The 24,248-nt window shown below is 37.5% G+C and overlaps 4 protein-coding genes across 5 annotated transcripts; all 4 read left to right on the top strand.

Moving 5' to 3' along the window:
* The first annotated feature begins 865 nt into the window (after positions 1-865).
* LOC106166938 (monocarboxylate transporter 13) lies at positions 866-6,303 on the top strand. Its single transcript, XM_086997951.1, has 6 exons — positions 866-883; positions 2,645-2,857; positions 3,268-3,540; positions 3,840-4,637; positions 4,917-5,039; positions 5,318-6,303. Exons 2-6 carry the CDS (start codon positions 2,674-2,676, stop codon positions 5,506-5,508), a joined length of 1,569 nt encoding a protein of 522 aa, XP_086854077.1. The 5' UTR covers positions 866-883; positions 2,645-2,673; the 3' UTR covers positions 5,509-6,303.
* A 1,672-nt stretch (positions 6,304-7,975) lies between these two features.
* On the top strand, positions 7,976-11,515 carry LOC106167008 (fibrinogen C domain-containing protein 1-like). Of its 2 annotated transcripts, none has more exons than XM_013545681.2 (7): positions 7,976-8,124; positions 8,671-8,885; positions 9,221-9,354; positions 9,698-9,794; positions 10,014-10,178; positions 10,685-10,895; positions 11,281-11,515. In XM_013545681.2, exons 1-7 carry the CDS (start codon positions 8,045-8,047, stop codon positions 11,381-11,383), a joined length of 1,005 nt encoding a protein of 334 aa, XP_013401135.2. In that variant the 5' UTR covers positions 7,976-8,044; the 3' UTR covers positions 11,384-11,515. The 2 variants fall into 2 exon arrangements, with proteins under 2 accessions (XP_013401135.2, XP_086853914.1); XM_086997788.1 differs by having other exon boundaries at positions 7,994-8,124; positions 8,725-8,885.
* A 2,181-nt stretch (positions 11,516-13,696) lies between these two features.
* Positions 13,697-17,111, top strand: LOC106167127 (microfibril-associated glycoprotein 4-like). The gene is made up of 6 exons (XM_086997789.1): positions 13,697-13,798; positions 14,228-14,442; positions 14,664-14,797; positions 15,473-15,569; positions 15,832-15,996; positions 16,376-17,111. The coding sequence occupies exons 1-6, from the start codon at positions 13,722-13,724 to the stop codon at positions 16,651-16,653; spliced, it is 966 nt and encodes a 321-aa protein (XP_086853915.1). The 5' UTR covers positions 13,697-13,721; the 3' UTR covers positions 16,654-17,111.
* Positions 17,112-17,928: 817 nt separating this feature from the next.
* On the top strand, positions 17,929-23,850 carry LOC106167138 (sarcoplasmic calcium-binding protein-like). Its single transcript, XM_013545848.3, has 3 exons — positions 17,929-18,318; positions 22,282-22,438; positions 22,814-23,850. Exons 1-3 carry the CDS (start codon positions 18,232-18,234, stop codon positions 23,221-23,223), a joined length of 654 nt encoding a protein of 217 aa, XP_013401302.1. The 5' UTR covers positions 17,929-18,231; the 3' UTR covers positions 23,224-23,850.
* Positions 23,851-24,248: the final 398 nt, after the last annotated feature.

Raw genomic sequence — 24,248 nt, 5'->3', positions numbered from 1 at the left:
TTGCTCTACGATGGTGATAATTTCTGTGTTTTGGACTTTTTCTGACGTGAACATTGCGTCGAATACTGACTGAAATCATATACAAGATTGCTTTGAAAAGACTTGAGCCAATATCCTAGCGTAACCTTTCATCGAGTGACGTAAAATATCAGTACATGTGCAAAAAAAAAAAAAATAAGCAAGAAGAGCTAATGATATAGTTAGACTCGCGCGAACAATAGTAAGCTGAGATCACGTGAGGGCTGTAGTATTTATAACATTTTGATTTTTCAGAATTATTCATTTCAGCTATGAGATATGAGCCGGTACCATAATTTCCTCCAAACGCAACCGAGATTTAATTACAGCTTTGGAAGTAACTCGCTCGCTCTGCTATTTAATTACGCCGCGGGGTATTCAGGGCACAGACTAGGTTTTTAGAATTTAGATTTTTCATGTGAACATAGCCTAAGCCCTATATCATTTTCAACCTAAATGCTGGTATACCGCGAGGTACAGTTCTGGCTGCATTTATGCACTTTCATGGCCGACATTGTTTTTTTTTTTTTTTTTTTTTTCAATAATTATCCCAATTTCTGCCAAACACAACTTTACACATTTCCTCTAACAAGCCCTGCCTGGTTGCATCTATTTCTTGTTGCTGATGGTCCGATCGGCGTCCCGTAACACGACCGTGTTTTTGAACCATTTTTCGCTCGGCGAATGTGGACAAGACCACCTGCGATGATGCTATATTGTGTGCACATCCTAGAGCACATCCCTAACACTTGCCCCGACGTCAGTTGACGTGGCCACTGATTGGTTGAGTAGTTAGAGCTTACTTGATTGCCTGTCAATCATTCTGGTAGTGCTACCGGTAACCCCTTGAAGTTACTAACAGGAGGTGAGATTGATACAAAAATAAGATTTTCTGACATCCAAATGCATGCAAACAAGCTAATTTCAACCCTCAATAGAGTACCCATCTTCGTGATTGCCAGAACGATAACAGGTAAAGCTAATTTGCTATTTTGGACAATTAACCTCCTTGAAAGGGTTTTTGCTTGTTTTCTATGCTTTCAAGGTTGACGAGATAGCGTTATCGGAGCGAGCTATAACTGTCTACCTGTACACTTGAGGGAGACCAAATTCACCAAGCTTGTTAAGAAAAGTATGCACTGCAAGTGCTTCTAAATTTTTTTCATTGATCCTCTCTTTTCCAATTTTTTGACTTTGAAAGTGAAAATTCCTTTATATTTTGATATAATTTCACGTTTTTATAGATAAAATCATAAATAAGTCTCTAAAGAAAAATCCCTGATTTCCTTTTGTAGTACTTTGTTCAAGTGTTATAATACCATTAAAAGCATGTTTATAGCTGTCCAGGTGCCTGAAAAAATCAGGTGTTTAAAAATGGTGTTTTCGTCCCCCAAACCCCAATATTACGTCACACGATGAAGTTGGAGCTGTGTTTCAACATAATTAGAAGTTTTGAAGATACATTAAATGAATGTCATAGGAATAAAAAAGCTAAGACCTTTATTTTAAGAGAAAATCTCCAACCTACCTGGACATTCCCCCCCTAACGATGTTGACAGATCACGGTATCCTGCTATAGATAGATACTGTATATAGATAGACATTACAGGTTGAGGTGACCGTGACTTTCTTATTATATATGTGTGTGTGTGTGTGTGTGTGTGTGTGTGTGTGTGTGTACAAAGCTATACTGTGGAAATCCTAATCTAATCGTCTTGTCAACGTTGAAAAACATAATTTGCCAGCTGGGTTGTATCTGAGAGAATAAGGTCCATTGTCAGGACCTTATGACTTCTAGCCTGACTGTCATAAATATAAAGTACTATAAATGGACCTTTAATCATGAAAGCTGGTTTACAGATTCATGGCTCAGTATATACTTGCACATGTAGTTACACTACATACTCCTTGCGCTTGCTTCACAAGACAACATTTATCGGATCACTTACATGTATATTTGAAATTAGATCATACAGAATGAACTCAGGCCAGTAGGCAGCAATTTCAAAAGGGGGGTTCGTTTTTCTGAAAAAGTGGACATTTTTCCATAAAAACATCATGTGCCTACATCAAATTTTACCCAGAGTGGACCTTTTCCCAGCGAAAGGGGCGGTTCTTTCGAACCCCCCGACCCCCCTGGCTACGGGCCTGGAACTGTATTCTTTGATGACAAGGCTTGACTTCACGTCATACAGACGCATGTGATTTAACAGCTTGATTGCCTCGATCAGATAAAAATCGGTCTTTGCATAAGGCAGATAATAATCTTGACACAAAATCTGTCGTACAAAGGAAATGTACGCAAACGCTGCAGGGTAATGCAAAGGACAGCACGGATGAGAGGATGTTATGTAAGGTACAGACAAAAGTAAACGTGCACGTGCTTGGTTACATGTTGTTGTATGATGTGTCTGATACGTTATTGAAGAAGGGAAGGGGTGGCGATGTCGCGATAAGAGATGTGCAGAAATTTGGTGTAAACAACGAGGCGGTGTTTAGAATCGAGGAGGATGTTCTTTTATGAGTGAATTTAGTACCAGTCTGCTGATACATTTTTTTCCTAGTTGTGGTGTTTTCCCCTCAATTGTTTCTCTTTTGAGTCTCATTTTTTAACCTTATTTTGAAGTCCGTATATTGGACAACAAGGGCGCCGATATGTTTGGCGCATCCCCGAATACCGCAGTACTAGAAATTCCAGAACAAGATGGGTATACCAATGGCGGGTTTAATAACGATACAATATACGATGACAACCCTGATAGTGTTGAAGAAGGACATGATTCTGAAAAGCGTAGAGAATTAACCGAGAGAAGCACCGAAGGAGAGAGTACACACTCAGGTAATACATAAATAGTAAATAAGGAGGTTTTTTATTTATTTTAATTTTTTTTTTGAAGGGGGGGGGGGGGGCAAGCCTGACAGTACACTGAATATAAGGAATCATAACGTACTGTAATGTTCGCCTTACAATGTTGATGATAAAGCAGACCCTGCCAGCATTAATGCGTCTAAACTGGATTCATTTTAAGGGGACATTAATGGGAATGACAATTAGTGTTCCAAAAGTAGCACGTCAAGCGTGTTTTGAAAAGGACTCCAAGATGACAGTGAAATTTTCGCATTTGAACCTAGAATTAATTAATGGTGAAAATTAAACATGGTCCTGAAAGCTGGTAGGTTATATTGTTTGAATAGTCAGATGCAACATGCCTGTACTTAAATAGTTTAATTTACACTGTGTTTTTACAGATAAACAACGCAGGCTGAGCTGTAAGTCGGCGAAGTCTATAGGGAGTGTAATAGACTCGAGACGACCGTCAGTGGACACAAACTCCAAAGTTCCGACCGACCGTTGCATCGACTGGTTGGTAGTATTGGCGTCCTTTTTCATTCACTTCATCGTAGACGGTATTATGTACTCTTTCGGCGTGCTCTACATCGCCCTGCTGAACGAATTTGAAGAAAGCAAGTTGGCGACTTCTTGGGTTGGCTCCATTCAGATAGCTGTGAGCTTAATCATAGGTACGGTATGCTCGGTAAGCAGTTTTTTCACGTCTCCCAAAAATTAATTAATAAAATTACTTTTTAATTGATAGCTAGAGGCCCACCTGATGTCCATGTCGATGTTTTATGCCATCAATGCCTGTGAAGGGATTTTATATCACAGATTCACAGTAATACCAACATAACGACCGATCTATCTATTACAAAATAAAATATCTAATGTTTTGCAATACAAAATGTTGTTTGAACGATTATAGCCTTAAGCAAGTACAGGGTATGAAAAAATTAAATGAAGCTTTCTGATTGGATATTTTTAGGTCCAATAGCAAGCGCCCTATCTGAGAAATTTGGACACCGGGCTGTTGGAATCACTGGTTCTATTCTCGCTGCATGGGGATTTGGGATGAGTTTCTTGGCGCCAAACTTGTCCATGCTGTATATTTCATATGGGGTTATGACCGGCCTCGGTTTCGGACTGATGTATTTCCCAAGCATTGTGTCCGTTCAGCATCATTTTGAGAAGAAGAAAAGCCTAGCCATGGGCGTCGCAATGTGTGGATCTGGCGTTGGGACATTTTCGATGGCACCCCTCTTAGAACTTCTCATTGAAAGTATTACTTGGAGGTACACTCTTCTCGTACTGGTTGGGCTTTCACTCTCAGGGATTGGCTTGAGTATGCTGTTCTTTCCACCTACATTAAAGAGCAACGAGGAAAATGAGACAAAACAGAACTTAAAATTCAGTGACAAAACGGATATGTCCTTAAAGAACTTGATCCACATTCCCTTATTAAGAGAAGCTGATGTTGTCGTGTGGCTAGTTTGCATGTTAATGTTCAAAGTAGGAGTCGTGGTTCCTCACACGTATATACCAGATGCCGCACGAGCCAAGGGGATAGAAGTGAACAACGCAGCGTTCCTGGTGTCCATTGTAGGAATTGCTAACACAGTGGCGCGAGTCGTGATGGGTCTTTCTGCAGACTTCCGGTGCGCTAACAGGCGCTATATGGTTGGGACAAGTGTAATAGTTGGAGGCGTCATGGTCTCCATATTGCCTTTCATGATGGGGTACGGCGAGATTGCCACCGTATGCGCTTTCTATGGATTGACAGTTGGTAAGATATAAGTTATAAAACAAACAAACTGAAACTGTGCAATAATAATAAATGTATCTTGTGAGATCTCTGTTAATGTGTCATATAGCCTTTTTTGTGTTGACATTATAATATAACTATGAATATCCAGTAGATGTTGAAACCTAGTGATTTATAACAATTAAGAACGTCTTTCTTTTTGTGCATGTATCGTAGTTCTATACACTACTTTATTAAAGCCTTGGCGCAAACCAATCTAACAACACGAGATTCTAGCATGTACTTCTGCTCTTCTTACAGGCGCTACTGTCTCTCTGGTCCCGGTTGTTCTGAGAGATTTAGTCGGCATTGAGAAACTCGGACCTTCCTATGGACTGCACATGTTGGCCACAGGGTTGGGTTCCCTACTGTTGTCAGCAGGAGGTATGTCAGCTAACAGAAACGTCATATTGTATAGTTTGGTTTTCTGTAGACCATTTTTTTGAGCACATGTCTGAAGATATCTTTTTTTTTCTTTGAAGGTGTTCATCTACATGTAAATATTTACGTTAACTATTATTATAATTATTAATACCTCCGCCGAGGAGGTTATGTTTTTACCCCTGTTTGTCTGCGCTCTCGGAGTGCTTTTCTAGTTATTATTATTACTATTATTATTATTATTATTATTATTATTATTATTATTATTCGTTTTATTTTAGGCAGTTTGTACGATTTAACCGGGTCTTATGATGTAACGTTTTATATCACTGGCTCATTAGTGTTCCTTGCCGGCGGGAGCATTCTATTGTTACCATGGGTACGCAAGCTTCAGGATCGATGTTGTTACCATGGCAGTGCAAAAATCACAACAGATACGGAGCCATCAACATTTGATACGTCCATTCCCTAAATTATATTTAATAAGGAGACATTTAAAATAAAATGGCTAATGTTTTCTTTATAGTAATAAGAATAACAATCTGAAAGATATATACAGTCTTCACATTGAATATGTGTTATTTTTTCTGCGTTTTTTGTTAAAAGTGTTTATTTGATTGGTACTACTTGTCCTGGGAATACAAACATGAAGTCATGCATTGCTAGAAATTATAGTTCTGCTGTTAGGGCATACATGACTGGGATTCAATGCCCATAGGACGAAAACATTTCCAAGTAATGCAAGTCCTACGTGTAGAAATGCACGTCCTACTAAGATGTCTATTCTCATAACTTTTGTGATGAAACATATGTGATGCATACTTTACACAAAAAATGATATATAAAGTTTTACCCATTAGGCTTAGCAACACGTAATTTTACTAAACACAATTGATTAAATTTAATTTTATCGACAGATCATATTAATTAGCATTTTATACTTTTACTGTATGAACAATATATGGGCAATTGATATTATTGTTGTTGTTGTTGTTGTTGTCGTTATAAATAATTTGAAATATAGGTATAATAGATTGACAGATATATTATGTTTTTGCTTAATTTCATCAATACTACATCCTTTTTTATATTTGCAATGTTATAATTTTTCTGATATGTAGTTCACAGTCATATAATAATACAATAATAAGAACAAACATCACAACTGACTATTAGTTTTATGAATTTATAAATGTTTTATTTTTCTCTAAATAAATTGCTTTGATTGCTAGCATTTACGCCGCCTTGCAATGAGGGAAACCTCACAGTTTGACACACGATTTATTATCTTACTAAACACGGGGACCCTGCTTTTAGATTAATATTGGTTTTCTTTACGTTACAAACTGAAACTCACCGGTAAATTACCTTGAATAGTTTGGACAGAGGATAGGATTTAATGGATAAATAAAGATAATAGACAAAGGGAGATAATTTCCTCATTAAAAAGGTTATCCGTTTTGCATACTTATAGTTCTGGTAGATCAGATATTTGGTGCCTTACCTTCCAATCTTTAAGTAAAGAGGGGGGTACTTGTGCTACGGTGTTTGCCTTTGTTGTTTGAGCAAAAGAGATTTTGCGAGAATGTGCCTTTGCCTACTAGCGCGAACCCACGGAGGTAAGCCCAGTAACTTATCATGCTTACCTTTCTTGCTTGCTAACAACTATAAAAACGACAGAAATTGAAAAAAAATGTTTTTCATCATGTTCACTGCTCGATATTATTGCATATCAATTTTTTGCACTGTAACAGGAACATACATATATTTCTGCATGGCACGGCTCTGGCTAAGTGCCTAATACAGATTAACTCACAGTAACGCCAACACTTACTGTAGAGCTTCCCAAGCTGTTATTAGAAAATTAAAGAGAAGAAGGAGAAAACAACGATTTCTTTCGAGTATCCCTCTTATGTACTTGTTCAGTTATGTACACGTTCGCAAATCATAGTAAGTTATACAGTGAAAAATTTTACTCACAATTAACAAATTCGAATAGATCATGCAACGTTACAGGAAGAGATTCAAACATGCACACCGGACTATATTTTACTGATAGAGACATCTACCGGTAGCACTATAAAGCAATCTCGACTAACACAGTATTTCGTCACCACTGTCATATCGGCTTATGTAGAACAAGCCTTTAGACTGCAAACCGCTCCTCCTCTAAATTAGTAATAACATTCAACATTGTTTTCATGATAGCATGGTAACTGTAGAACGGACAAAACTCGTTGGATCTTTATGAAGCAAGAAAAAAACCTCTTTGAAAGTCACAGAGTTAGGTGTGTTTTTGTTCTGAAGGTGTTCTCAAAAGTATGATAATAAACCCCTTTTTATTATCATTTTTTTGTTTTTGACACACTCCTTATGGAAATAGAAATTGGCGATTTTGACCCCACAGTACTTAAATCAGACATTTAAATCCCAATGACTGGTTTATATATCGTAATTTCCTGAAAGGATTTGGGTAAGCGTATAAGTTGGCGATTATAAGGATAAATGTCCGGGTCAGTTTTTTTTTTTTTTAATCTATAGTTAAAGGTTGTACTTGTATAGTTCGCAAAGGAAAACACGAACGATTTGTAATAGTATATTAAGTAGCTATGGTTTATCTACTGGAACACCTGTCCTTGGTATCCTTCAAATGTGCGTCCACAGTAATTATTTTAACCAAATCGACTCGGGATAGCAAACCCAAAAGAAATTTATGACCAAACAATATTTGGTGTAAAAGTAAAAGTTTGTGCTATCCTTAACGCAAATATAACTATTTTCTGTAATTCGGAGTTTATATTTCAATAAAAAAACTGGTCCCTTACTGTCGTGCATTAAATTCCGTAATATGACAGCACCAACCGGACCGTCTCGGAACTAGCACGCCTTGTGTGAATGCGACTTACTTTTGCAACGCTGCGAATGCCCCAGATGTGGTCGGGCATCTTATCTTTGCACTACATGTACATCCTTTACTAATACTGTTACAGAATTTCGAAGGAGAAATAATGGGCATCATGAATTGGGCAATTTTTACACAGGCTTTGTTAATTATTCTCCTAACCAACGGCGGAACTTCACAAATAAGGTGAGGGAATTGCAGTGTTGATAATTCATATGAAGACTTGTTATTCAAATAATAGTAGAAATGAACCTAACTCCGTGCGACTGGCAGATAACATATATGATGTGCACTTAGCGGAGAAGAAATATTCCCTCTTTGACAGAATGCATTTTAAGACCCCGTTCCCATATCTAGAATGATCTAGCAGCGCAGGGGTTTCTCACTAAATTGCATTCTGCTTAAGTGGCTTAGATGTCTGGCAAGCCTACTGAAGCTGCTTAACGATATTTAATTACCCCCTAACATATGTTACATTTAGCGTGTTATAGTTCGCAGGTCCTTGCTCTGTGAGCAATTTTGTTTACTCATTGGTTAAATCGTGTTGCACTATGCACATGCTATATAAACGTATATAATTCAGATATTTATACTACAATATATCATTAACCGCGCCAGCCTGCCTCTACAGTTGTACAAGTAGGTGTCCCTCTTCGTCTCCGGTAAATTCATACTGGATAGGGAGATAATAAACCATATTACTCTTCATATTAACATTTTCCTGATATTTAGCTCCATTGTCACAAATACCCGTCAAATACTTCCTTCTCCTACACCACCGCCCAGCCAGTGCAGTCTGAACGACCGCCTGCTGGACATCCTTCAAGACACGGTCAAGACACTGACCAGTAAGGTGGACACGCTGCAGGACACAGTACACGCGCTGCAGCTAGAGGTCGCCACATTGAAGACCGACCTTGCTCAGGTCACGGCCACAAAGCAAGGAGGTATGTCTGCAATAGCCAACTTTCTCAATCTCTCTATTTGTGTGCTCTCCGGACTGTTTGTGCGATTTATGTTCCTTTTTTATTTTTGTCTACTTCTTTCTTTTCCAAATTATTTTTTCAATCATTAAATATGTCCAAGCACCCAAAATTAGTCAAATACTCTTTTTATGTAAATGTAAACGCCCTGAGAAGTGCACAGGGGTTACTATCCTTAGCTTGCAAAGCATATTGATGATATTTATATTTAATTATAATATGATGCTAAGGGTGCTGAATCGAAAGACTTATTAGACATTTTTTAATGCAAACTAGTAGGCTATATTGCTTTTTTTAAGTGACTGGCCGAGATTGCGCAGAACTGAACAAAAATGGCGCCAAACTGAGCGGCGTGTACACCATAGAGCCAGCAGACGACAGGGGTCAATTTGAAGTCTACTGTGATATGGAGACAGACGGAGGAGGATGGACGGTAATAAAATAATATAAATACAACATTTTCTAAAATGCTTATTCAGAATATTAATGAACACAAAATTATACCAAAGTATGAGCGATTTGTTTCACAAAGAGGAAACGGATGTTTAGGTATCATTTCATTTAAGAAATATATATATCCGAGAGTCCTTATTCTGCTTCGTTAAAATATAAGGAAGCCGAAAAGAAACGAATGAATGGAACAAAAAGGAAAAATTGTGTTTATTATCTAAGAGAATGAATTGCATCAAGTCATTGATCAAATGGCTGATTTACAAAAGAACAGGGAAAAATATTTTTCGCTGTATAACAGAACTGCAATTTTTCCATTTAACTAGGTGTTCCAAAAGCGCGTGGACGGCTCTGTTGATTTTTACCGTGGCTGGCAACAGTATAAACTTGGGTTTGGAAATCTTAATGGAGAGTTTTGGTTGGGTAAGTGAACTAAAATCAACGTGTAAGAAATAAATGTACGCAATTTCTGATTGAACAACCAGTTGAGATAGTGTATTTACAAAAGCACTCTTGAAAACCGTTACACTATATCACTGTTCAAAAATAAGCACTAAGATTGAAAATTGGTGGTAAAGTTATTTTATTACAACTAACAAAAATATTGAAATATGCACTTCTAAGAACATATTTTATACCCAGGCAACGATTTCATCAATCGACTGACGTCTCAAGAGAGATACGAGCTACGTGTAGACTTAGAAGACACAAGTGGCATCAAGAAATATGCCTTGTACGACTCGTTTTCAATTACTTCAGAAAGAACAGGATATCAGCTAAGTCTTGGGACGTATTCTGGAGATGCTGGTGAGTATTTATCTTCTTCTTAGACCCCATTTCCAGAGATTAGATCGATCTACTTTAGATCGACCTAACTCCCTGGGGGTTTACGCTAAATAGCTGTCAGCCGAGCGGACACGAAAGTTAATTACCCCCTTACAGCTTGTAGTAGGTGGGACGGACATTTAAGCCGGATTATCTGACAGTAATCTAGTGAGGCTCCCCGCGGGGATAGATCGATCTAAAAGCTCTGGGAATACAGCCTTACTCTACACCTGTTTCCCATTTTCTCTTCCATCATCATCATTATCATTATACTCTTTCTCACTCCTTCCCCTTATCTCCCTCTAAATCACTTCTCTCCAGCATCCCCCTTTCTCTCTTTCTCTCTCTCTCTCTCTCTCTCTCTCTCTCCTCCTCCTCCTCCTCCTTCTCCTCCTCAAGGTCCTCCGCGGGTGGGGTACAGTACATGTGCAGGCATATATAATTTACCATGTGAACGGTCACTCTATCTCCTGTCTTCCTGCTTCCAGGCGACTCCCTGGGGGTAGCGAACTATGGGAGCAAGGGTATGAAGTTCTCCACTAAAGATATGGATAATGACGTGTACAGTGGTAATTGCGCGACCCAATTCAAGGGGGCGTGGTGGTACTCTAACTGCCACTCGGCCAACTTGAACGGCCTGTACCATCATGGCGCCCACACCACGTTCGCTGACGGTATAAACTGGAAGTCATTTAAAGGGTAGGTGTTAACAGAATAATGTTAGGAAAGACATACTGTACAATGTGGGTTGAATCTGTATAAAGAAAGAAGTCGTTTTTAGGAAATTGTCAATATTTTTTAATGTTTGCTTTATATTTTGTTTAATCGTTAGAGATAAAGCACCAATTGGTAAATAAATTATATAAAATGATGGGGAAATATTTTAAAAAATCGGTTGTAGTCACGGAAAGCAATTAAGGCGTAAAGTACTCGTAGGTATTTATTATTTTTCTAAATTTATTTATTTTGTTTAATTCGATTTTTCTCTTTATTTACATTTTATATCATTTTATTTGACTGTAGTTTAGAACAGTATGTCACATCGGTTCTACTAAATATGATATGATACATCCATATGTTGCAGGCACCATTATTCTTTGAAAAGGACCGAGATGAAAATTCGTCCAGCAGGGTTCAAGTTTCGTACTGCCTCTTCTTCCGGTTCTGCTTCAGTTGTGGTGGGTTGAAAGACGAAAAGTGTTGGCAATGAACTGGGAACCAGTATAAAATTCCTTGTTTCTGATATTTCATGGTCCAAAGTAAAGAAGCTAGTTACCCCGGTAATCTAATCAAATAAAGTTGAATTTTAGCACTCCAAAGTGATTATATGTTTATATCAGGCCCCAAAAGGGACAAGGAGGGTATTGGTTGGTTTCGATATTAACGATATATATATGTTGCGTAATGACATACATTTTAATATGAATGACTTTATAAAGGGGAAAACCACCTTGGCAGTGAAAAGAATTTAAATCATTTTTCTATATAGCACTTCACATAAGTACTGATAACAGGATTTATTTCACAAATTATGTGCGTCACTGCCTTGACTCGGATGGTTATTTTTGTGGAGAGATCCAGTAATAGTTAATCATTTCAAAACCAATCGATGGTTTCCATGGCAATCAAAATTATTGTTAAGGGGATCTTAATAGCACGTTTTTATAATAAAGTTTTTTGAGGAGCAGATTTTCAACCAATATTTGAAAAGTCTTAGCTTTCTACCTCACAGAAGTGGGTATCTTCAGGTTTCATAATATATATAGGTATTACTAGTACTAGTGCTTCTTTTGACATTCTTTTCAAAAACATCCATTCCCTTGTTAAATCCCTGTATTTATAACTATATAAATACTAAATAACTACTAACGTGCGTATCAAATACTGCATATTGGGTGGACACATTAAAGTTATGAGTCTTTAGCATGCTATAGAAAACGATGCTCTTTTACCTTGTTCTGCTATATGTTCTTGGGTTTGACAAAACTTACCGTAAAGAGCTGAACGACCTTGTTCATAAAATCACAAAAACGCCGATAGAAAGTTGAGCTTACCCGCAGAGTGATGTCTTGTTCAGATTCTTGACTTAAGGCGGACCATTACTGGTGTTAAAAGCAAATTTATGGACTGTATGTCATTTCTCGATTTGTTTTCGGCTTGAGAAATGGTACAATAAAAACTGCCATATGCGGCCTGTCAGCATTCTTTGAGTCACCACAAACACAATGCTTATTTACCATTGAGCTAAATGTCAATTTCATACAAAAAAAAAAATGAATAATAATAACTGTTATAGAAAATGTTTAAAGTACCTGACACTTTCGCCACTGTTAACTGTGTGAGCCGTGCCACTGTGCTGCCAGCACGCGAACAATACGTGGTGCCTCGATATGAAACCAGCCAACTTTTGTGCTTTTAATCTCCAAATACTGAAAAAAAATCAATTAAGCTAACAAATAGGCCGAGAACAAGAACTTATTATATCGAATATTTTATATTAATTATCATTAAAGATCATAATAATAAACGAGTCGCATTTTGATGTACTCCATGCTATGATCTTTATTAAAAAATAGCAATTTTTACGAGATTACAAATTGTATCGTATTGTTTGGTTCCATTGCCTCGCTTTCAAAAATTGGAACAGGCGCTCCAAAACCGGTAGACGAAGTTAAAATTTTTATATTGGCCGAGTTCGCCCTCGCACAAGAATGTTCTAGCAGCATTATCTGCCCCTACGATTTTAAATGCATTTTGCAATATCATTTTCAATCTGCCCCATGGAGCATTTTATTTATCAAGAGTGGGGGGGGGGGGGGGGGGGGGGGGGGTGAAAAATCCCCATTGGGGTCACATATAACACTATAAATACAATGGGAATCCCCTTGTAATGAAGGTAAAATAAATGTTATTCTAAGGAATTCTGATGGATTTACTTTTTGAAACATAAAATCAATAGAACATTTCTAATATAAATTTTCAAAAAGGCACCAGGGAGCAAATCAAATAAAATCAACCAGACGGTAAACACCGGCGGGCTTTGTCACCAACTTGTTTATTTCAAACAGCGCGCATTTCGCGCATGCGCAGTTGTTTGAAGCCTGTGCTTGTGCTGCCCCACCTCTACAGGCGACACCTTGCGGAGACCGCGTGCATAATTCGGGGTGTTAGGGCCTATACTTACCGGTAAAATAACATTGTCGCGCGAGTCAATTAAATATACAGATATTGGCAGAGGTAGATGTCATTACGCGGTTTTACTAATGACGCAATTAGTAGTATATTAAATAGTATATTAAGTTGTTTAGATCCTGTTCAGGGTCACCTTGGCATGGTGCTCTGTTTGTTATATTACAGCAGTTGGGCATTTTTATTTTATGATTGTAAAGTGCAATGAAATGCAAGAAAATGGAATGCGCTAGAAATAATAATAATAATAATAATAATAATAATAATAATAATAATAATAATAATAACGGGTTTCATGATATTTACGTTTTGTTGCTTATTCAGTAGATCTACAAAATGTCAGCCTCAATTGCCCTGTTAGCTGTGCTTGTATTCTGGTTGTGGACATCAACACGAGGGCATTTGATAAAACGGTAGGTTTCCAGTTTTAAAAAAATGACTTATACTAACGCTTGTTTTTACGTACGGTATGGTTACGTGCACCTGAGCTTGTGCGTGTGTTCGTTATTTTTTTGTACGTCCATGTTGTTGTTCGCTTTTTTTTTTTTTTTTTTTGCATGTACTTTGCATGTAATTTTTGTGGGCTTGGTTTTGATACATGTATAAGACGAACATTTCTCTATGCTGCATGGGGTCTAGCAGAATATTTGATATTCTTTTGATGTTCATCGCATAGTTTACATCACCTTCGCCTTGCCTGTTATATCTGGAACACATCCAAGTTTTCTTATCTCTTCTGTGTAACGTTTCATATTATATTATATTATATTATATTATATTATATTATATTATATTATATTATATTATATTATATTATATTATATTATATTATATTATATCAGCCGTCAGTCAAGCCAAGTTGGGACCTCTCCTCAGCAATGTGCTGTAACTGACCGACTGCTGGACATGTTGCAGAATGTTGTTCAGACACAGCAGCAGGAAATGAGGGCACTAGAGAGCAAATATGACGACTTGCTGGTTAAATATACCACGTTAGTTGAAACTACAGCTAAGTTGCAGATTAAGGTGGCAAATTTTACTTCCGAAAAGCAAGGAGGTACACACAGATATAATTATATATACAATTTTTTGATATATTGAATTACCCCTATTGCTTAGAATCGATAGCTCCATAATATATTATTTCATTTATTCATTTTAACCTGTTTAGTATTCATTATCCTATGTTGCCATATAATTTGATATGTTGCGTTTGAAGGTCTTGCGCTGAGATCAAGTCACCAAAAGAAGCTTGTCATCTGTTGTGAATGTTTTCAGCTGGCGGCAAGGACTGCGCTGAGCTCTACAAGAACGGGTTAAAACTAAGCGGAGTGTACACCATTACCCCCTCTAACGGTCAAAGTCCCTTCGATGTCTACTGTGACATGACCACTGACGGGGGAGGATGGACGGTAGGTCCAACAGCCGTCTGTCGTCGATGTGGTTTAATTCAATTTATTTCTTGGGGTGGTGGGGGGGGGGGGGGGTAGAATATGATTTAGTGGCCCAAAGTTTAATTTTGTAATGATGTTGCAATAAAGCTCAAGTTTACGACATGTATTGTGTACGTTCTAGGGCATCAAGTGAGAAGATGCCATAAAGTTGATATATCGTCTTTTCTCCCTCTGAACATATTTCAGGGGCTGATCCAGAATTATTTGAAGGGGGTTCCGTAAATGTTAAGCCAACCCCCCCCCCCCCTCCAGGCGTACGTGTGGGGTTCGGGCCCGCTAAAGGGACCCGAAGAATATTGGCATTTTAGAGGGCGAACGGTGCCATTTGGTACGGTTTAGATATATGATTAAGCTAGTCAAAGTTCTAATTTCAAGAGGGTACCATTGGTGTTTTTTTTTTTTTTTTTTTTTTTTTTTTTGCAGAAATCGAAGGGGGGTATGATCCCCTTGACACCCCCACCCCACCCCATATCCACCGCTGTAATTGACGTGGCCTGGTTTGGTTATTAATATGTCACCTTCCCCAACTTCAAATTATAGGCCCCCTATGAATCTTTCCACAACCATCTACTTTTTAATAGCTATAAGAATAAATCAAATTCTATGAGTAACAGATTGTTTTGTAAGTTGCAGGTGTTCCAGAAGCGTATGGACGGCTCTGTAGACTTCTACCGTGGCTGGCAGGATTACAAACACGGCTTTGGTAACTTAAACGGGGAATACTGGTTAGGTAGGCTGAATTAGAAAGAACAATATTTTTACAAACAAAATATTCCCCCTTTTATTTAATTGTCACTAATTACTGTCATAATTTACTACATGTAGATTCTTTTAATGTAAAATGTTTAACGTAAAATATTTAATAATATATATTAAAATGTATCCAATCATATATCAATTGAATTTATCCATCTGTGCCCTTGTCATTTAACAAATTTATTTAATAAATTTATATACAGTGTATTTATAGTTTATTACCTCATTTTTCCAAGGAAACGACCAAATAAGTCTCCTAACTCACCAGGGGCACTATGAACTTCGTGTTGACCTAGAAGACGTCAAGGGGGTGAGAGTTTATGCTCGCTATGATAACTTTGCTGTCTCGTCAGAACGGACAAATTATCAGTTAACGCTTGGGGCATATTCTGGAAACGCAGGTTTGTTTATTAGTTAACACTCGAAGCATATTCTGGGGATGCAAGTTTGTGTGTTGATGTTAATTTCACACTGGATGATATTCAGTTTTTTTGAGAACTGTGGGATTTTACCTGAACATATGTGTAGAATAATAATGCTTGAGAAAACTTTAAATAATGGTCACTAATTTTGTCAAGTTGGCCGAAGCTTATTAAAATTAGAGATAGTAGTATCCATTTCTTTAAAGTTTAATGAAAGAAAAAATATCTTCCCTTAAATACCACAGTTATAAGAAATATTATGTTTATATTGCTTTCATAATTCCTAAGATGAAAATAATAATTAAGTTAAGTAAAAGTGGATTGAGTAGTCCCTATTACTATACTTTTATCATTCTAGGTGATTCCTTGTCAAGCCATAATGGATTTTCATTCACCACAAAGGACAGAGATAACGATGCATATGAAAAGAATTGTGCACTGCTTTACAAAGGAGGTTGGTGGTACGAGAGATGCCACGATTCCAACCTGAACGGCCTGTACCACCTGGGTGATCACACCTCGTACGCTGACGGCGTCAACTGGGAGGAATTTAAAGGGTACAACCACTCCCTGAAGACAACAGAGATGAAAGTTCGTCCTGTCGGTTTCAAATCTGCAAATATCGTCATTGGATGAATTTCAGCTTCTTGCAGTGATGAAACTTTATTTCATCACCTGCCAATGAAAACGTTTTAAAAGTGGAAATGAAATATTATAGTAATGCTAAACCTTTCATTTTTAACGTTCCAAAGGCAAGTCTGGTCTGAAATTGGATACTTCTTTTTTGCATTCAAAATAAAGTTCATAATATTCATATTTAAGATGAATAAAACCAAAGGACATACGGCAAGCGATTCTACAATATGTTAGAAATGTGTAATGTTATAACCATTAAGTGTTTCTACTGCAAGATTTGTACTGCAATGATTTGAGAGAATATTTTTTCAACAAAATCACTTAAAAAGAGTGCCTTTTTCACTTCATCAAACTGACCGTGCTCACATAATATCTGTTCCAGCCACAGACCTTTCTTCAAACTTGTGGAATCTTATCAAACCAGTGAATTTGGCAGTCAAATAAACCAGTGTAATGTGCTCAGGGAGTTTGTTATTACTAAACTTGTTAAGGACCAAAAATTGGGTAAACACTGTATTTTTGAAGGGGGAGTCCGCGGATGCGAAGCCAACAACCCCCCCCCCCCCTCCCCATTGGCGTGGGGTTCGAGGCCCGCTGAAGTGTATTGGTTATTTAGAGGGTGAACGGTGTCATTTGGTAAGGTTTACAACTATGTTTCAGCTAGTCAAAATTCTAATTTCAAATGGGGATCCCGTAAGTGTTTTTTTTTTCTTTTCAGAAATCGAAGGGGGGGGGGAGATCTTGTTCTAAGTTTTTAGAAAAGTTTACAAAGAGATGTTTGTCTGAAATTTCAATTATATATAGGGCGTATAAACGGGTAGGTGTGTATGCGGCTCTCGACTCCTATTTTTACAAATAATGATAATTAAGTTTTAACTTAAAATTAATTGGTCGCGGTGAGCGCGAGGGTTCTACATGTACGTGTAGGCCTACTAAGGATGAGTAGTTTACGTTATTGCCAGATTATTTTTTGTCTATCTCTCAGGGTTCACTGGCATGCAGACAGTATACCGCTCAATGTTAAATGGGCTGTGGTTAAAACATTAATATATCATGATATTTATTCATATAATATTTCTTATTAACGTTTTATTGCAAAATAAATCTATCTAACGTAATTGTAACAACCGCTCTCATCGATTGTGCTTGGTGAGACGGCACAACGCACTCTTGACCGTTGAAAAGTCAGCCTGTTAACGCAGCGATGTGTTACATAACCCTCTCCTTTGGGTAGCAACAAGTGCGCCTTGCACAATGGCGAGCCACGTCAATACAAAAAGATGGCGGTGTAGCGATTTCGATACTTCGCACTAAGGAGGCTCTTTTTAGCCCGTCAGTAGCAGCTATTGAACTCAAATAAACCTCACGGCGCAACGCATTAGGTCGCTGTTATTTATTCAAGGTCGCACGTGCAATAAAACAACAGCTGGTATTCATCTAACTAGGTCATCGCTGAAAAAGACAAAGAGTCTTATTTACAGGGGTGATTTTCATTGGTCAATTTCACCACGCCTCCATAACCTTGACCTATTTGCTTCGACCGGGGACTGGACTTGAACGAACTTTTGACAGTCAAAAATGTCTCGACTTTTGCGGATTACGCAGCTTCGACCGCACCTGAGACTGGTTCAGCCGTTTAGCACGGAGGCCGAGCGACTCCACGAGGTAGATAGTAACTGACTTGTGTCTTAATTTATCAGCACTTTAAATATAGTCCCTTGGCTTGATTTCGTTTAAGTGCTTTGTTATCTAAGATATGGTCACGACAAGAAAGATTATATATTTTGAGTATATACATATATATTCGAAACCGTCTTCTTTAGAGAGTATTATTTATTATGTTACTTTAATACATGTTGATTACAAGGAGGAGGTAGTCACCGGGTTGTGGGGTGGTCCCCCTTTCAAAACAAAATGGAGGATTTAAATCTTTCCTCAGTCTTAATAAAAAGGAAAGGAAATGACACAGGCTTAGGTTCAAAGATGCATTGTACCGTAATCCTGTACCCAGTTTACAGGTCTGTGAAAAGTTAATTAAGTTTAAAAACGTGATTTTGTAAGCAAAGGCGGAAAGGGTGGGGGGGGGGGGGAGTAGAAAACGCGGAGTGAAGGGGGGAGCTCACCTAGAGGTGAAGGGGGTTTGAGGGGGGGGTGGAGCAGGGGTTGCATCAAAAATCCCTCATTTTGTCATACTGAAAGCACCAGTTCATACATGTTAGTGTCATCGTCAAATAATAATAATAATAATAATATATTGAAATAAATAATTATTCGTTTGGTTAATGACTGAACGTGCATCTATCAGATTTGCGGCCAGTAAATGCCTATATTTGTGAAACAGTTGGCCTTTAGGACAAATACACGTACACGTAGCCCAAAGTGGGCCCGTTTTCTTAAATTGCATTACAGATGATTAACATACGATGAAGTTGTAAAAGAACTACATCAAGAAAACAAATGGATATGTCCTACACATGGTGTCAGTCCTTCATGTCATGAATATAATTTACGACTAAGAATTCAGTACGCATGGCTGACTCTGACCTTGTTTAAATGACCTTTTCATATAACTTGTTGTACTTTAAAATGCTTGTGCACATTTCATTTTGGAAAACAAAGTCCGTTGTAGTGCGAACCGTATATGTTTACTGGCATTCAAACACCGAGTATTGTGATACTCCGCCGATTGGGTGAACTTTGCGCGCCCTGTCCATTGTTTCATATTGACGTTACATTTTTAAATGTGCGCATATTGGACTTCATACATTTTACATGATGTATAATAGCAAAGGTATATTCTGTCATTGCTTATGGGTTAGTAAACGTTTTAAAACAAAAATAACATAACCTCCGGTTGAAACAGAAACGAAATAAGACTGACTTAAATGTGCATTTTAAGCCGCTGTAAGTTACCACAATATAAACATACTCGCAACACCCTTGAAATATAGCTAGAGTTTTTTAACATCTGCGATCTGTATATGAAGTGTATCTGTTATATATCCCCATTTTCATAACTCCAAGTATGACAGTATCGATAAAAAGTCAAGATTATATGCGTCAGGTCAGCCTAGTGCAGAACTGACGCAGTGAAATAGAACCAATGGTCGTCTGCATTATTAACAGAAGGGCGTTTTATATATGGTCTGTTCACTTGACCTGCTGTGCGGAGGTCACTGGTGTTTACGGACAGCGGTCAGCTGTTGACCCACATCGCACATGTTTTGCTACAGCTATATTCTGCCAATATGTACTGGTTATCACAACTGATATCGATTATCAACCCATCACTTATTGATATCGTATGACTGTTCCAGAAACATACACTGCAAATTGGGAAGGACGAAATTCAACGTTGGAGAGTATTGTAATTAATTTACTGCCTTTTTTTAATGGTACCAAGTACATGTATTACCATTTCATAAATGTCGTCCGTCTGTTATTCTAGACAATTGTAAATAAGGCTTCCTGAAGGGAAAGGAGCTTATGGCCAAATGTCTAACCCCGTTCAACGTGAAAGTAGGGGAATAAGTATTTTATATTCAGGAATAAGACTTTTTATGTTTTATTTATTTCTGTACCGGCAGAATATTAGAACAGAGCCCTTATCACACATTTTAACTTTTTTTTGTAATAATCTCTTAAGAGATTGTTATGGAGGTCCACTTGGTTCGATAGCAAGCACAGGTTTCAGAATGATCACGTTTACCGCCATTTAGGTAGTAACGTGAAATTTATAATATTTCTATATGTTGGTTAAATGTATTTATTATGGAATTTTGAATCTCATATGAAGACTTGTTATCCCTTATAGCCCGACTTTTGGTCTAATGCATATTTGAAACTGGCCCCAGCTGGTTTAAATTAACCGGCTGCTGGAGGGTGGTCACTTCCTATCACGAACAGTGGCCAGGTGTTGGTCCATACTGATCATATTAGCAGACATTATACCTAGGATCTATTTCAACGTTACGAACATCTGTCCAAGGATTTCATATGTCTGGGATTTTATCTGAAGGTGATTTTAGGAAATGATTCTGTGGTTGTTTGCCCTGAAAATGTCACTAGTCCGGCTGAAATTAGCTGAGCTGTAATAATAATAATAATAGTAATAATAATAATACATGTAATAATAATTATAATAATAGTTCACGAAAGCTCCAGGTGAGTCCTAAAATCAACTAATTGTGAATGGTATAAAACATTTCCATACTCGTTTTATTATTTATCCTAAAAATATTGATGATGTTGTCTTTAGATGTAAGAAATTTTAACGAACAAAAGAAGAGAAAAACTTCAAGATGTATGCGTTTTACTAAACAGAAGTCGGCAATTCATATTTCTTTGACTAAGAAAATTTCACATTGAGAGTTGAACTGCATAGCTCTTGATAAATCGTGTTTAATGACCCAGGAAAACTTCGAATGCACCCAGGAACGTCACGCTAGATGATATAAACAGCTGCTGTGAATAAGAACTGTGCTAGCATTATGAAATAATGGTGTATGTGAAATAATCACTTGCCGCCCGCGCTCTTAATATTTATTTAAGATTTCATTTATTTAATTATATAAAAATATTATTGTTGTTGTTGTTATCATTATTCCCTTCTCCCCTCTGTGCTTTCACTACTGAAAACAACTGTTCTCTCAGTTGGAATTAGTTGACTATTTAGATAATTTTGAGATATATTGTGCTTCGCAAATAATTGAAGTAGTTATTCTATATTCGCACAGTCGTTTGAAGCCTTGTTGGGCGAGGTGAATAAAAGTAACTATGTTCCTAGAGTGTAACTGATGGATAAAACATGGTAATTTGCTTAATGTTTCTTAACTAGGGTAATCTCGCGTGATCTATGTGCATTTAATCACACGATATTCGTTCAGCTTCTTCTAAGTCTAAATCTGTGGGAATTAGCATATTGTTGTAAGAGCGGTTTAATGCTCACCCGTTCGTGGTAAATCCCGGGTGTAATGTCTCTTTTATTTTGGGCCTGTTAGAAGTATCTTCTCAGAGCATGGGATCTAGTTATTGTTATTCAGGCTCGTAGCCAGAAATTTCAAAAGGGTGGTTCTTTTTCTGAAAAAGTGGACCTTTTACCATGAAACCTTCATGTACCTACATAAAATTTTACCCGGAGGGGACCTTTTCCTGGCAAAAAGGGTTTTTTCCGAACCCCCCGAACCCCCCTCCCCCTCCCCCCCCCCCCCCCCCCCCCCCGGCTACGGGCCTGTTATTCATAATTTTTTATCATGGTGCCCGTATTTCTATAAGAAGAGAAAAGCAATACCCCAGGAGCAAAAGGGGGACACATGCCCCCTCCTGCTTAATTTATTACTGTTTGTACACTATTTTCGTTGTGACTAATAAGGTTTCATTTGCTGACAGTCAGACTTCATTACGGAAATGAGGGCCTTGATGGTCTGACTGTCAGCAGACGAATTTTTGGCTGGTAAATATCTCTTAATTTTTTCGATAGATATTGACAAATAAATCTTCATGGGTCATTTCAAGCACAAAGCTGTTAAATATATTTTTGATGTATTTCCAGCTTCCGTATAAATACCCGGAAGTGACGGGATTGCCAATATGGATATTGTTTGTACACAATTATTGGTGTATTTCCAGCTTCCGTTTAAATACCCGGAGGTGAAGGGTTCACCAATATGGATGGAGAAAATGAGAACTTGGTTCTTCAGACAAGATGTCGACCGCGACGGCTACCTGAGCAAGGGTGACTTTGAACAGCAGGCCAGGCGGATCACTGAATTTATGAAACTTAACGGTAATCGATATTAAAGTAATTATAATGGGAAAAAAGTAAAATGATAAATGTGACCAAATTAATAAATAAATATAAACATGTTTTAATGATGTAAAATAATTTCACTGAATGAATAGATGTTAAGTGAATGAATTAATAAATAAATTATAATTGCAAGAATAGATACCAGTATGGATAACTAAATAAGTCACATGCACGTGGCGTATTCGGTTTAAAAATGAAGTGCGACTTATTTGACAATGGTGTTGACATGCAGTTTGCTGAACTGGATTATATAATGTATTTCTTTGATATATTTTTTACATAAATATCTTCGGTACATTCCCTCTCTTTCAATTTTTATTTTAATTTTTTTTTTTTTTTTTTTTTTTGCAGACGAACAAGCCAAAAAACTGATGGACAACCGCATGCATATTTGGAAGTATTACGTCAGCGGTGACCCTGACAACTCGGACACTGTCAAGATCCCGGATGTGGAAGGAAAACGTCGCTTTCTGTTGGCTGTCAACTCAACATTACGTCAGAGCTTCTTTGAGACATTCAGCATTCACTTTGATGGTATTGACCTCAACAACGATGGGGAAATATCGCAAGAGGAGCACGCTGCCTTTTTCTATGGCTACAACATCCCGACGGAGTTTTCTCCGGAGGTCTTCAAAACCTTAGACACGAATAACGATGGGCATGTAAGTAGGGAGCAGTTCCTGACGGCCTATCTAGATTTTATATTCAGTGAAGATCCGGATAGCAAACATGTGCACTTTTGCGGACCTCTTTTGAAATGATGTTAAGTAGGGAACGCAGCTTGAATAATTGAATTCATCTCCGTATCGGGTGAACCACGATTTGAACAGTTGAAACTAAAAATAAGAATCACGTGCTGGCCTAGCATAATCGCTATATGAAAAGTAGAGAAGGTCAACCTTGAAAAATATACCAGCGTTCTCTTAAAACTTTATTCTGCGAGATTTTACTCAGCTTTTATTAATTCCTTATATTATTTTGACAGACTATAATTTTTTATTTTTTTTGTCGCTTGGTGGCAGTGTATGTTTTTCAGCTTTAACGAAACACGTTTTTGATGGAATGATGGCAGTTTTAATGATAAAATAAGCTGGCGCAAACACATTTTACATTGTATTACAAAGGACAAAAAAACCCAATAATTCATTACACGATGAAACCTGCGAGACGTTTATGGTACGGCTTGAGGTTAGTAATATTTGTTTTGGAAACAGATTTTATCTCCGTATCGGTTAATTGATTTTATAAGTTTTTTGTTGGGTGTCTTTTTTACATTTTTGCGAATGCCGTCAATGATTGGCAAGTAACATCTTTATACTGATAATTGCAAGTGGATTATTTATGCACATGGGAGCTGAAAAATTAAATAAGTTGAAAAAATTATTGCGTTATTGCATTTGTTCTAAATGGGATTGGTCATAAAAAAAGTCCTTTTAAAGTCGGCTTAGTCAAGTGTCAGTGGCGGTGTGTTATCTGGCCAAATACCAAGGTTATAGTACCCTGCAGCAAATTTTAATGTGTTGATAAAATAAACTTAATCCTATATTCTGGGGATTAATTTTACTCCTTTGATGATAGATATACACGTTATTGCTAATAAGTACTCCTCACCTCTTGCACAGTCTCGCTGTAAGTCTTTATTCTCGTTTGACGTCACGTATTCTAAGCTGACTCGGATGATGTCCCTTACTTGCAGTTAACCACTAATACCCCAGTACCTTTATCGAGTACTAGTTCTCCTAGAACTTGAAAAGACCGTCTTTGAAGTTGTTTTATAAAAATATAA

This window comes from Lingula anatina, chromosome 10 (genome assembly GCF_051362555.1).
Source record: "Lingula anatina isolate TDL-2025a chromosome 10, LinAna3.0, whole genome shotgun sequence".
NCBI lineage: Eukaryota > Metazoa > Brachiopoda > Lingulata > Lingulida > Lingulidae > Lingula > Lingula anatina.
This window is presented reverse-complemented; position numbering and strand designations above follow the sequence as displayed.